The sequence below is a fragment of the Megalops cyprinoides genome, chromosome 24 (assembly GCF_013368585.1).
Source record: "Megalops cyprinoides isolate fMegCyp1 chromosome 24, fMegCyp1.pri, whole genome shotgun sequence".
Taxonomy (NCBI): Eukaryota; Metazoa; Chordata; class Actinopteri; order Elopiformes; family Megalopidae; genus Megalops; species Megalops cyprinoides.
Window position 1 is genome coordinate 802,501 of NC_050606.1, and position 15,000 is coordinate 817,500.

General features: G+C 45.9%; 1 protein-coding gene across 1 annotated transcript; it reads right to left on the minus strand.

Moving 5' to 3' along the window:
• Positions 1-180: 180 nt before the first annotated feature.
• On the minus strand, positions 181-7,245 carry LOC118771463. Its single transcript, XM_036519472.1, has 14 exons — positions 6,870-7,245; positions 6,423-6,545; positions 6,062-6,079; positions 5,333-5,359; positions 4,692-5,221; positions 3,931-4,033; positions 3,793-3,819; positions 3,167-3,693; positions 2,585-2,690; positions 2,428-2,454; positions 1,776-2,308; positions 1,356-1,458; positions 1,170-1,196; positions 181-1,079 (listed from the first exon to the last, which is right to left on the minus strand). Exons 1-14 carry the CDS (start codon positions 7,243-7,245, stop codon positions 526-528), a joined length of 3,081 nt encoding a protein of 1,026 aa, XP_036375365.1. The 3' UTR covers positions 181-525.
• Positions 7,246-15,000: the final 7,755 nt, after the last annotated feature.

Sequence of the window (15,000 nt, forward strand, 5' to 3'; positions counted from 1 at the left end):
AAAACTTAAGACTGAGAACAAAGAATAAAAAACTGAGATCTCCTCACAGTTAGAACAATTAACACCACCCACCCACAATACAAAGTAGAAAGATATAATCCACACAAAAATGTACTCACAGACTTAAAACAGCATGTTTCACAGTTACATTTGAAAATATGTTTTAAAAGACAGGGGAAGCGTTAAGTGAATCACGTGAACATCATTGTCAATCAGCTGTGATTGTTCTTCATCGGCTGCTCCTCCACACACAGCTGCCAGCCCCTGAAAGCCAGCTGGTTTGTTCGAGAGTTAGACTGTTTGAATCAACCATTGTGCCTGTGATGTCATGTCAGTGATGTAATCATACCAGGAAGGGAATAAAAACAGTCAATCGGACATCGTTGCAGATGGATGGTCTCTGACCAGTTGGAACTTAACTTTTGGGAACTGTGTTTTGGAAGGTCAGTCTGTCAGAAGTTCATGCAGAATGAAAACAAATTTATTCAGGCTCAGCTGGATATGTGTAAGTGTTCAGAGCCCATTTCATCTGCCTGAATTTTCACCCACTAAGGGTGTGATGATCAGCGGGGCTGAATTTGCACCCCCATCGTTCCCACAGGGGCTGAAGAACGGATAGAGTTTTTCTCGGAAGGTGTATCCAGTGAAGGAGTAGATATGGGACCTGTCATTAACATTGTAAAAGGAGACCTGACCCTCTTCATAATCCACAAACACCCCCACCTTCTGGGGCTTCACCCTCAAGGTGAGAGGGACAGCAGGGTTTGAGTTGGCAGAGTACTTCTCACTCCTCAGCCATATGGTCCAGAATCCATCCTCGGGGCTCAGAGTTAGCCTTCCCTTCCTGTTGATGGACTCTCTGGCCACTCCCAAAGTCCATGCTGTTTTCCCATTCACAAGCACCTCCCAGTAAGCTCTCCCTGAGGTGAATCCCTCTTTCGCAAGGACGCTGCTAGACCTGTTAAAGCGCTCTGGGTTGGCTGGCAGGTCCCTCGCAGCGTCCTCGTCCCTGACCCCCCTCCCGTCTGCAGACAGAGTGAGGTCACGGTGTGCCGTGTCCGGATCCAGAGTCACAGCCACTGTGGGAATATTTAACAATAAGAACTTAAAAACTATGACTTAACAAGTTTCATTATGTTGAGAAGCAAAGATGAATCTCTCTCACACACCTGCATGTTTCTGCATCATCCATAGCTCTGAAAGGCAAAAAAACACAGAATAAGTTGCATCTTCTCCACACATTACTGACAGCCTCCTGTGAACCAATTAATTAAAACCATATCTAAATAATACATGCAGGCTTTTATTCTGATAGCAAACCAGGAGAATGATATGAATGGAGCCACTTTGCTTACCCATTTCCTTGAGCTGAGACACAGTTTTTCTAATGGTCCTGAAGAGAACGTCTGCATTTGGAAAGCTGGCAGACAGTCCCTCAGGAAGTGGAGAGCGGAAACACTACAGCAGGAAAACAGGACCGTTATCAGAAATGAACACGCCTGCTGCACATTTCCATGGAGTGTTTGACTGGTTTTTGGCTCCCACAGTTCATTATTTTAGGGGCCATACATGAACAGATAAACCACAGATAAACAAATATAGAGTAAAAAAACAAATGATTGTGCAGTACCTTACTGCTCATGTGCCTACTCAGATCATTCTCTTGTCCTTTATACAGCAGATCATACTTACATTTGCAGACAGAAGGCACATCAAAGCTGATCTATGATAGAGCATAAATGTAATGTCTCCCCCATTCCCTCAGTGTCACTTACTGGGCAGATGACCATTGGGGCTGCGTTCTCACCGCCGTCATTGACACAGGGGCTGAAGAACGGATAGAGTTTTTCTCGGAAGGTGTATCCAGTGAAGGAGTAGATATGGGACCTGTCATTAACATTATAAAAGGAGACCTGACCCTCCTCATAATCCACAAACACCCCCACCTTCTGGAGCTTGTCCCTCAGCGCAAGGAGAACAGGGGCGGGGCTCTCCACAGCCCAGTATTTCTTCCTGTTCCTCAGCCCTAGGATCCAATATCCGTTCTCTGGGCACAGCGTTATCCTCCCCTTCCTGCTGATGGACTCTCTGACCACGCCCAGATCCCAATCCGTCTTCTCACCCACATGCACCTCCCAGTAAGCTCTCCCTGAGGAGAACCCCTCCTTTCCCAGCACGTTGGGCGTTCGATTAAACCTCTCTCTGTTGTCAGGAAGCTTCTGCTCTCTGTTTCCATGTCTCACTCTCCTCCCATCCTTCGACAGAATGAGTTTCGGATTTGCTGTTTTGCAATCCAGGGTTACCTCCACTACAAGGGATCCACACATTGACACATCAGTGAATCATACACAATGCAGCAATGCACGAATTATGTGGAACAATTAGAACAAGACTCCTAGTTTTCACCGACTTTAAAAGAGCGCGTACCTGCGTACTGCTGCATCATCTTTAACTCTGTGAGGGAGTAAAGGTCCAGTGTTAATAAAGTGCATTTCTATCACAGTAATGGTGTGATAACTGATCATTTGCATTCCATTCATTTCACGAGTTCAGCTGGTGAATCGGATATAATAAAAGTCCGTACCCACTCTCTCCAGCTGGGACAGAGTCCTTCTTACATTCCCCAAGTGAGCGTCAGTTTTTATAGTGCTGTCAGGAAGGTGATCGCTGCTCAGAGGACGTGGAATACACTATATTGGAGGAGAGGATTAGTTACATACATCATTATAATGATCTAATCAGACAAATTGTTTTGATCATGTGAGTGAGATTTTATTTATTTACTGTTTAAGTTTAATCCATTTGTCACTACTTGGTAAAAGAGCACATTTTTACTAATAATGGTGTTTTAGCCATTTAAAATTGATTGATGTTCTATCCTTTGTTGTTTTTATGATCCAGTATTTTCTTGACACAGAAAACAATAAATGAATTCACAGTTAAATAAATTGAATATATCAAAAAAATTTCAAAAAAATCTTTTGAACAATGAGATCTTTCTTCCATATAATTTCTCTGTTGAAATAATGTGTTTATTTTTCTCTGTGCTGGTCATACATTACGGTCATTCAGTGCTGCATGTATGAAATGATGGGTCATAATGCTGTATATGATAAAACAAGCACAGTTTGCAAACTGAAAGGCAGATGATGTCTTCGTAACTTACAGAAGAGATGATCAAAGGTGCTGCATTTTCTCCACCATCCTTAGAACAAGGGCTGAAGAAAGGATAGATTTTCTCTTTAAAGACATCAGTGAAGGTGTAGATATGGGACCTGGCCTCCACATTGTAAAAGGAGACCTGACCCATCTCGTAATCCACAAACACCCCCACCTTCTGGGGTCTCTCATTGATGGTCAGGGAGACGGAGGGGTCATCAAGAGCCTCATACCCATCCTTCTTCCTCAGCCACAGGATCCAGAATCCGTTCTCTGGGCACAGAGTTATCCTCCCCTTCCTGCTGACAGACTCTCTGGCCACGCCCAGATCCCACTCCATCTTCCCGCCCACATGCACCTCCCAGTAAGCTCTCCCTGAGGAGAACCCCTCCTTTCCCAGCACGTTGACAATGCGGTTAAACCTCTCTGGTCTGTCGGGGAGCGCCTGCTCTCTGTCTCCGTGCCTAACTTCTTTCCTGTCCTCAGACAGGATGAGCTTAGGGTTGGCTGTGTCAGGGTCCAGAGTCACATCCGCTGTGGAGTGGCAGAAGTAATTTCATAAATGTTAATACAGTTATGAATATCATTAGAGCCAACAGCAAGAAGAAATAAAACTGTACACCAAGCTCATACCTGCGTAATTTTGCATCTTACTCATTTCTGCAAATAAAAGGGGAAACAAGGACACAGATTTAGTCAAACAGATCACAAAGGAGTAATTCTGAAACACTGACATTACAATCAACATCACAGTACATGAGAGTTATTTACTCATTTCCTGCTGTTGAGATAGAGCTATGTTGATCTTCTCCAAATCCACATCAGATACTGCAAAGTCAGACATGTGTTCAGGTGCGTGCAGAGATGTGTCAACCTGGAGAGGAAGAAAGAGGAATGGGTACATCTGCAGCCAAAGAGCAGGGCTGGCCAGATCAGCGTACAGAGACAGAGAAAACAGCACAGCCCATATCATCACCTTACTATAGAGGCACAACAGCAACACACATACCATTACAGCATTAACTGTAGCAACTGTCTAAAGTCTGACCCAAAAAGTCACTGAGATGATTTTTCAGGCACATGAGCGTGAAGTGCAACACCAATTTGTTTATATAGTACTTGTTAAATTCTAAAGATTTGGGAGGAGAACTGTCAGACAATCCCTATGTAATGAACCAAACCTACACAAACCGGTTCTGTCTTTACGAACTATGACTATAAAAATCCCACTCGCCAGGTCCTCTCTGCATCAGCTGTTCCCAGCATGCCTGCTCCACCCAACCCCCCCTTTCATGCCCAGTCTCTTCACTGGACTGCAAGCCAAAGGTCAGCACCCCTATACCCACATCACCAGCCTCCACATTCTCCCTTATGCACATTTGCATTACATGAAGACTTATATCTACACAATAGCTCTAATCATTTAGTAATTGTGTTCTTTTTCATTTGACAGGACCCCCCTTCTCTGTGTGCTGCCTGCGTCTCTTTGTGGACCTGCATGCAAACAGTCGGGCTCCCTCACTGTCACTTACTTGGCAGATGACCATTGGGGCTTTGTTTTTACCACCGTCATCCCCACAGGGGCTGAAGAATGGATACACTTTGTCCATGAAGGTGTAACCAGTGAAGGTGTAGATATGAGACCTGGTCTCTGCATTATAAAAGGAGATCTGACCCCTCTCATAATCTACAAACATCCCCACCGTCTGGGGCTTCACCCTCAACGTGAGGGGGACAGGGGGGCTTGAGTTGGCAGTGTACTTCCTCCCGTTCCTCAGCCATATGGTCCAGAATCCGTTCTCTGGGCACAGAGTTATCTTCCCCTTCCTGCTGACAGACTCTCTGGCCACGCCCAGATCCCACTCTGTCTTCCTGCCCACATGCACCTCCCAGTAAGCTCTCCCTGAGGAGAACCCCTCCTTTCCCACGACATTTGGGGCTGGATTAAACCTCTGGGGGTTTTCGGGGAGATCTTGTCTTCGGCGTCCTTGGGTAAGTCGTTTCCCATCCTCAGACAGGACAAGTATCGGACTTGCTGTATCAGGGTCCAGTGTAACATCCACTGTGGAGCACATTTGTAATTTTAAAATCTCGACAAACACTAGTATTGTGAAAGGCAGCAATCAGTGTACTTCTGTTTTTAACAATAGATGAAGTACCGTCCTTGGCATACCTGCACACTGCTTCATCTTCTGGAACTCTGTAAGATAAACAGTGTTCGGTGACAATACTGTAGATTATATGCATTATACTGATAATGAAGTAAGCTGTACTTCACTAGAGGAAGAGCTGTTCTACAGTATTGAAGTGGATATATCCACTTCCGCTGCATTCAGGTCTGGGGGTTCTGCGTTTCTGACAGGCGGGGTTCTGACCAGCAGGTTAGCGCCGTACGGCATACGGCAGGAAAGCAGGCCGCAGCGAGATTCTGTCTCAGCTTTGCCATTCAGCCACTGGCATTACAGCGAGAAACGTGTCTCAACACTGTTATCACTCATCAAGTGCTTCCAAAAACCATATTTTCAACAATTGATTTATAATACAATTGTTTTCTTATGTGTAATTACAATAAATATATCCCAACAAACCACAAAGCTGTGATAGACCTGTCCCGCTGTTCTGACCTGTTCCTCCAGACCGTCTGTTTATGCAAGGAAACGAATGTACCTACACCCTCTCATCACTCTATGGCTGATCAGCTTTCACTGCCACGACACATGACAAGCTAACAGTGACAATCTCTGTACCAAATAACCAATTAAGATAAATAATTCTGAAACAGGACGATGTCCATGATAACCTACAGTAGTAGAGCAGCTGGCTAATCTTTTTGGCCCCCATGCCCATGGGGAAATTATAGATATAATATATGGAATATGCTGACAAATTAAATATGCCTTACCTTCAGGGCTGCATATTACTGAAAGCAAAATACAGGAGAAAATGTCAGATACAGTGGTATACAAAACACTGCTCTTTATTATGAAATTAACAACATAAATTCCACAATTCACAATCATTCACTTTGATTTTTTTCTGTGAAGGGTTTTGTGAGGATACCAAAAAAGGGGGCGGGGATGCAAAATGAGATATCTAACCCTTGGAAAGGAAAGTGAAGCCAGTTTATAAAATTTGCTTGTGTGACAGTTGAAATACCTCTTTCTGATGTTCCTAATTATGTCTGTTTCTTAAAAATGCCAGGTCATTAGACACTGCACTGGGGTTTTCTCCCGAAAGACAGGAGTGTGTAACAGACCACTTACTGTCCTCGGAGTCAACGGGCTTGTCAGGGTCTTCGTCGGGCTCGTCAGGGTCTTCATCAGAGTCGTCAGAGTCTTCATCGGAGTCGTCAGAGTCTTCATCGGAGTCGTCAGAGTCAGAGATGCCTGAGCAGGGAGGGGAATGGAAAAGTGTCAGTGCAGGTCTGTATGATGGACTGACGTGTGAAGATGTGGTTTCTGTAAGCACTGGTCTTAAAATGGCCTAATTAGGAGCACTTACAGTTGTGTTTCGCACTAGTAGGAACATCTGCCATATTGAAACATAACAGAGCTTTAAATACAACATTTCTTATTCTTTATGTGCCATTATAACCTTCCACAGGACTTTGCTTTGCTTCTTTGGTCTTCTGCTTCAGTTATGTGATGTAATAATTTATTAAGGTACTGAAATTAAAAATGATAGTGAAAAAGGATTGAGAGATGATTCACCTTCTATTATTGTCTTCATAAATTCTTTCTGTAGCTCCTTTAAAATCTGAATCTCATCAGGAAGTTTTTCCTCTAGCTCCTTGCCAAACTGAGCATCACTGGAAAGAGTTTCTTTTAGCTTCTGAGCAAGTTCGTTCTGCTGCATCTTCTTCAGGATCTTTTGTGTAGTGCGACACGCTCCTTTCTTCCCATATTGATCCACCATTTTATCCACAACCTCATGCCTGTCTTTCCCTTCCAGCTGCCCCTTGGGAATGTGTGGCACACCCGCCACCTCCTTCAGCTCATCCTGATACAGGTACCAGGTAAACCTTTTAAAATCCTTAGCCTCCAAATCATCCAGAATGGAAACAAGTGTAGATTTCACAGGTGCCATGGTGGGCGATTACAGAGTGGCTGGAACTGAAAAACACCAAAAAAAGGAAAAGCAAACACCTCTAATTATGGTTCTTAACAGATCCAACTGACGTTAGCATCTTACTTTAAAACATATGGAACCTTGTATGGCTCATATTTTGGTAAAATAAACTCACGTTTGGACAGATAAAACGCCATGACCCAGAATGCACTGCACCAAACACAGCACTCCTCTAACATAAAACTCCATGCTATCATGTTAGCGTGTATGAACCCTACAATAAATAACTGTATGGTGATTTAACCATTTATGATCAGTTTACAATATAGATACGATTTATACACTCACACTGAAGAGCAGAAAATTGATTGAGAAATGTTACAGGAAACCTTAGTGGTTTAGTCGAAGAGGCCCCCAGCTGAAATATAAGCAGAACAGGAAGCACAAAGAACTGAACTATTCACCTCCCCCCCACTCTGTAAACAAGGGTGAATGTTGTCATTGTTGTGGTTTTGCAGGTAACATCATGCATATCCTGAAAATATAAATTCACAAAAATGTGATTTTGAGATTAGACAGTACTGCATCTTGATGCAGCAGTCATGCAGATTTGAGTTTCCTGATCACAGTCACATGATGGCATGTAAAGGATTCACAGCTTCCGGATTCATGCTGTATTCAGATATGTGTTGTGCATCCTTTGTGTTTTTACTCCTGTTTTGAAATCTATCTTACTCACCGCTTAGCCCAACTTCTCTGAATAATATGGTTTCCCTGGGGGTTTTACAATGTGAGCAGTGAGCAGACTCACCCCCATCAGGTACCTTTCAGCCCGAAAGCAGGACTGTGACACGGCACACAACACTAGGTTGATCTTAATCCTTCAACAGTTTGAGCCCGAACAATTACACCCATGTGCTTGTTGTGTATCACAGGAGCCTTCCTTTTCAAATGTGTTCAAGCTGCATGGCATATTAATATATGCAATCTGAAGTATAACACTGCAAAAAGAACCTTTAAAGGAATCATCACTTGGCATAATAAACAACTCATTAGGCATGCATAATCGCAATCAATCGTAATGCTACCAAAACCTGAAGGTGATAATCTGAACAGTGTTAGTAGTCAACAAGCAGTTTTAGTTTACCTTGAAATATGGTTTTTCACAGAGATTTTAAAGCCTCGCCTTCAGCCTGAGTAAAACACGGACTTGTAGTCAGTCAGTCGCTCGCCCTTCCGAGAAATAATTCCCGATTTTTTTATGGGGGCTGGATTAAAATAGTCAAAGTGCAAAGACAGAGCGATAAGATAAGCTGTGAATGAATATGTAGCAGCATTAAAGGCAGAAGGACTGCGCTCGTGAAGTAAAGGCAAGTGTTTATTATAAATGTGCGTTATCTTAAGAAATGAAACAACGCCTTTTGCCACATCCATTCACTGTACCGAGGAGACCAGTTTAAGAGCTATACAGACATTGCAAATACGCCACGCTGCCGGCACTGTCTGCAAGAACAGACCTACAGTAAGTACCGCATGCTGATGCTGCAGCCACAGAGGTTTCGATTCTCTGACCATAACATTGCGTTGCGCAGCTACGCTCATGCAGCCCTCTGACCAGGAGCAGGGCAGGCCAGGGAGACGAGGGCGACTGAGGCCGCCCTGAACCGGATGTTATGGATGACCTGGTGTGTTGGCCACAGTGGGCAAACAGTTTGTAAACGTGTTTGTAAGCTGTCCCAATCGAGCGGGGTAACACTCTTCAGGATTCTTTTGTTTCATTTTTTTATAGTTTAACTCTTTGGTTATACAGGCGCATGGGAATTTCAGGTTCGGTGGGAAGGCGTGGGATCAGACTCAACGGCAGGAGAAAATACAGATGCAACTGTGCTCCGCAGGGTGCACAAAAAGTCATAAATACTGTTTAGACATCAGAATCAACTGGGGGTGCACTGAGGTCTGTCTGGGGGTGCAATGCACCCCTGAACACCCCTCTAGCGGCGGGCCTGCCTGGGGATGCTCCTTTTTCTTTTGCTTGTTTTTCTGCCGTGTGCTTGACTCGGTTTTATGTCAGGTTTTTTCCGTTGCCTCTAAAAACCAGCTACACAACATGTCTACAATCGCCCTAAATGTAGTCAAGTTGCTCCCTCCCCATCTCACTTCACTGGCTTCCTGTTATCACTGGCATCAAGTTCAAAACCTTGGTTCTGACATACAGGGCAGTGAATGGAACAGCCCCTTCATACCTAGCATCGGTCTTCAAACCGTACGTAGGTATCGCTGCACTCTGCATCCACAGGGCAACTGACTGTCCCGACCCGAAGGGGTCGCTCTTCTCAGTCATGATCCCTGTCTGTACTGGTCCCTCAGTGGAATTAACTCCCCACAGAGGTGAGGACAGCAGAATCACTGGCCATCTTCTGACACACTGCAGACCCACCTCTTCAGACCGCATCTCGGTTCCACCGCAATCCCCGCCCCCTAACACCTGTTTCTTGTAGTACTTGGTGTTTATTTTATGTATAGTATTGCGACATGTTATTGATACTGTGATCTCGTCACTGTGTGATGTATGTTAGTGCATGTACTTGTCTTCCCTTAGTTTTCTAGGCTGCCTAGTTGTGGGTTAGCACAAGTTAACCTGTGGTAGGGCTGGAATAGTGTTATGCTCACACTCACTGGTCTGGGAGTGTTAGTCTGGCCTGACACTGTTGCCCATTCAGCTTGAATGGATGCACTTCTTTTGTGCTGGAAGCTGCCCTGGATAAGAGCTTCTGCGAAACGAATGTAATGTGTGCATCACCAGCTGCATTCAGACGCGAGCCTAACAGATGTAAATAGTCATTCAGCTACAGGTATAATTCAGCCATGCAGCACCCCAAAATCCCCAGTAATATAAAATATGAGGCTGAATTTAATTATTCAAATTAACAACCTTTTGAACGTTTTCAATGGTTAATCAGTATTTCCAACATTAAACCGCTTTCACTAACTGAATAGCAATTATTTCTGAAGCTTTTTTTCCTCAGGACTTTTTGTGAAAATTGTGAAAGCGGAAGTCTTAGTGGTTGCTGTCTTGAAGGAGCGACTGATGTGCACGTGAAACTGACTCGCTAATGACGGGGACGCGCTTTGTCCTAACGGCCGAACTCTGAGGTTTGTAACGCTTCTGCTTTGAAAGGTTCAACATTAATTCAAACCCTGATACTGACGATTGCGTCTCTATCCGAACTAATTGAGGAGGAGGTCAGGTATGAAAAATGCATAACAAGGTGCTAGTAGTGAAGTTTTTAGCTTACACAGAAATGTCGGTAACAATCAGTCTTCAAACCCTATGTTCCCTCAAGATCACCGTGCTCTGCTTCCACAGGGAAAGTGACTGTCCCGACCCAACAGGGTCGCTCTTCTCAGACACCATCCCTGTCTGTACAGGTCCCTCAGTGGTGGAATGAACTCCCCACAGGGGTTAGGACAGCGGAATCACTGGCACAGACTGACGACCCACCTCTTCAGACTTCACCTCAGTTCCACTTCTATCCCCACCTCCTAACACCTACTGCTACTTGCGTTTGATGCTGCTTTTATGTGTGGTATTATGTATTATAATTTGTGTTCTAGGGACTGTTGTATGGTAGTATGCTTGGCTTTTGTCAGACTTGTGATAGGGCTTGAACGGTGTTGAACTCACACTGGTCTGACACTGTTGCTCGTTTAAATTGAATGGTTGCGCTTATGTTCTATTGTGACGGAAGTCTGCTAAATGCACGTAAATGAAACGGGTCGTGAGCTGAGTGTATTCTTTTCTCAGGAATACGATTTCCTTCAGGGGTTTCCTGTGTGAGCACTCAGCCGACACCGCCCTGAGCAGATACTTAAGTCTGAAAGCAAAACTGTTACCTACCTGATCTATAGTGCATCAATAATTTATTTATATGCCATCTTTATGACGTCTCTATGTTCAACAGCCTGGTAGCATGGCGGGGCAGCAGTGTAGCACAGTGGTTAAGGAGCAGAACTCATAACCAAAATGTTGCCAGTTCAATTCCCCTCTAGGGCACTACTGCTGTACCCTTGGGCAAGGTACTTAACCCCCATTTGCCTCAGTAAACTCCCAGCTGTATAAATGGATAACATTGTAAGTCGCTCTGGGTAAGAGTAGTACTAACATTTCAGGACTGGTCATATACAGCTTTTACTGAGGCTAGCCAGTTCTACAGGGGGGTGTTTACATTTAGCTAATGAAACTAAAGCATTATTGAAATTCAGTTTTAGTCAACAAAAGTTTAGGGATGAGTAGACAGACCACAGTGAGCCAGGACCTTGTAGATGGCAGCTCCTACAGCACAGTGTCCCCATCACTGCACTGGGTTTCTGCTTGGTCCAGAGGAAGGATTCCCAGCCTCACTTTCAGTTACCATATTTGGGCCTGCATAAAGCCAAATGCAGCCTGGGGGCAGATTTTAAATGGCCCGTGGCCTCTCTCCCAAAATATACTGCGAGTGGCCCGCCACGGTGCCAGCGCTACAGTACAATATTAGGCTATGTGGTGAAGACGTGAGATGTGCTATTCAAGTGGCCCACCACACGATGGCAGCACTAGCTACAGTTTGTAGACCTGCAAAATATTGAAGAGGAAATTAAACTTGGCCATTTGGTGCTGGTCTCAAATGTAATTTACCAGTTTGTCCAGCAGATTTCCCCTGGGCTCCGTTTCTTATTTGACGGTTTTCACAGCGTCCCCCACCTGCTGCCCTGCGGACACGCCTTCTGCCATGACTGTCTCATGCTCAGACACCCCACTGAGATGGGCTTCCGCTGCCCACACTGCAGGGCCGGCTTCGGGCCTCTGATTCGGGTCCAGAAGAACGTCACCCTGGCCAACATCGCTGAGGACTTTAAGAGGACCCAGCGAGCCAAGATGGAGGCCGTCCAGTGCGACTTCTGCTCCCTGGGCAAGCAGGCGGCCACGGCGAAGACCTGCCTGAAGCGTGAGGTGTCCATGTGTGCGGAGCACGTCAAGCCCCACCTGGAGCTCCCCGCCTTCAGGGAGCACCCCCTCACAGAGCCGCTGGGGGACGTGAAGGAGAGGAAGTGTCCCGAGCATGACGAGGCGTTCCAGAGCGATTCACCTCATGCGCGCATCAGGGGAGCCGACACACTGAGCGCGGACAGCCAGCATCTCTGGAGAGGAAGTCAGGGTGAGGCCACCTTTCCTAAACTATCTATCTTTCCTAAACTTTAATTTTCCTTTTCGTCATTAACATTCTGTGTTCTGATTCTGAAAATGTGATTTTTTCAAACATCTTTTTCCATAATGGTGAACATATATGTTCTTCACATATAAACAGTCAGACTTTTAAGCAAAATTTGGGGTATTATTCAGATGTTTTTAATGTCATAAAATACTTGACATATTTCCTACTGTTTTACACTTATCTTCATGTATTGTTTCTGAAGTAACTACGTAGGTACTAGTGAATGTCGAAACTATAATATAATTATATATAATAATATAATTATAAATAATAATACCGCACTTCAGTACGGTCCTTTGGGAGCTCAGGCTTGTACGTGGTTCTCTGTCGGGGCCTTTTCTAACCTGCTTGATTTTTTTGCAGGATTGCATGTATTCCAGCTTCATTGTTCTGAATCAAAGACTACATGCCTGCATCACGTCCAACCACAGGGCCCCGCATCATGTCCAACCACAGGGCCCCACATCACGTCCAACCACAGGGCCCCGCATCACGTCCAACCACAGGGCCCCTCATCACATCCAACCACAGGGCCCCTCATCACGTCCAACCACAGGGCCCCGCGTCACGTCCAACCACAGGGCCCCTCATCACGTCCAACCACAGGGCCCCTCATCACGTCCAACCACGTCCAACCACAGGGCCCCTCATCACGTCCAACCACGTCCAACCACAGGGCCCTGGAGGCCAAACTGAGCACCACCCTGGAGTCCAGCGTCGAGGTCCTGGAAGGGAAACTGCAAGACAACCACAACCACACCGTGAGTGTGAGTGAGTGTGAGCATGTAAGTGTGAGTGAGTGTGTATGTGTGTCTTACTGTGTGTGAGAGTGAGTGTGAGTGTGTACAAGTGTGTGCCTGTGAGTGTGTGTCAGTGTGTGCGTGTGTGTGCGCGTGTGTGAGTAAGTGAGAGTGAGTGTCAGTTTGTGTGTGTGTGTGTGTGTGTGAGAGACTGTGAGAAAGAGTGTGAGTTTGTGAGTGAGTGCGTGTGAGTGTGTGTGAGTATGTGTGTCAGTGTGTGTGTGTATATGTGTATGCGTGTGAGTGAATGTGTGAGTGTGTGCATGTGTGTGTGTGAGCGAGTGAGTGAGTGTGTGTGTGTGTGCGCGCGTGTGTGTGTGCGCGCGCGTGTGTGTGCGCGCGTGTGTATGTGTTTGTGTGTGTGTGTGTGTGCGTGCGCGTGTGTGTGCGTGTGTGAGCATGTGAGTGAGTTAGTGTGTATGTGTCTGTGCGCGTGTGTGGGGTGTGTGTGAGTGATTGTGCGTGTGAGTGTGTGTGCGTGCGTGCGTATGTATGTGGTCTGTGTGTGTGTATGTGTGCGTGTGTGGGTGGTGTGCGTGTGTGTGTTTCTGTGTGTGCGTGTGTGTGTGCGTGCATGAGTGTGTGTGTAGTGTGTGTGTGCGTGCATGTGTGTGTGGTGTGTGTGAGTGATTGTGCGTGTGTGTATGTGCGTGCATGTGTAGGTGTGTGTGTATGTGCGTGAGTGTGTTTCTGTGTGTGCGGTGTGTGTGAGTGTGTGAGTGATTGTGCGTGTGAGTGTGTGTGCGTATGTATGTGGTCTGTGTGTGTGTGTGTGCGTGTGTGTTTCTGTGTGTGCGTGTGTGTGTGCGTGCATGAGTGTGTGTGTGCGTGCGTGCATGTGTGAGTATGTGTGTGGTGTGTGTGTGCGCGCGCGCGCGCGTCTGTGTGTGTGTGCGTGCATGAGTGTGTGTGTGTGTGTGTGCGTGCGTGTATGTGAGTGGTGTGTGTGTGCGCGTGCGCGTGTGAGTGTATGTGTGAGGTGTGTGTGAGTGATTGTGTGTGTGAGTGTGGAGTGTGTGTGCGCGTGTATGTGTGAGTATGTGTGTGGTGTGTGTGTGCGCGGGTGTGAGTGTGTTTCTGTGTGTGCGCGTGTGTGTGTGTGTTTGTGTGTGCGCGTGCATGTGTGAGTGTGTGAGCATGTGAGTGAGTTAGTGTGTATGTGTCTGTGCGCGTGTGTGTGGGTGTGTGAGTGTGTTTCTGTGTGTGTGTATGTGTGCGCGTGCGTGTCTGATGTGTGTGTGGTGTGTGAGCGTGTGAGTGAGTGAGTGTGTGTGAGCGTGTGAGTGAGTTAGTGTGTGTGAGCGTGTGAGTGATTGTGCGTGTCTGTGTGTGTGTGATTGTGTGTGCGCGTGTATGTGTGCGTGTTGCGTGTGTACGTGTATGTGCGTGCGTGCATGAGTGTGTGTGGCGTGTGAGTGAGTGTGTGTGTGCGTGTATGTGTGTGCGTGTGCGTGTTTGCGTATGTGCGTGACTCTGTGTAAATGTACTGAACCAAGCCATTCCAGGGGACCATTTTAATACTTCTATTCCTTTTTATTATAAAAACAGGATATTAGAATTAACAACAACAGAGTCCACAAATCAGGATGAACAGAAAAGAAGAATAAGAAAAATGAGTGTCTGAGGGTGTGTGCACGCATGCATACACACACAAACACACACTTACACTTACACACGCGCGCACGCACACACACACACACTCGCGAGCGCACACACACAGA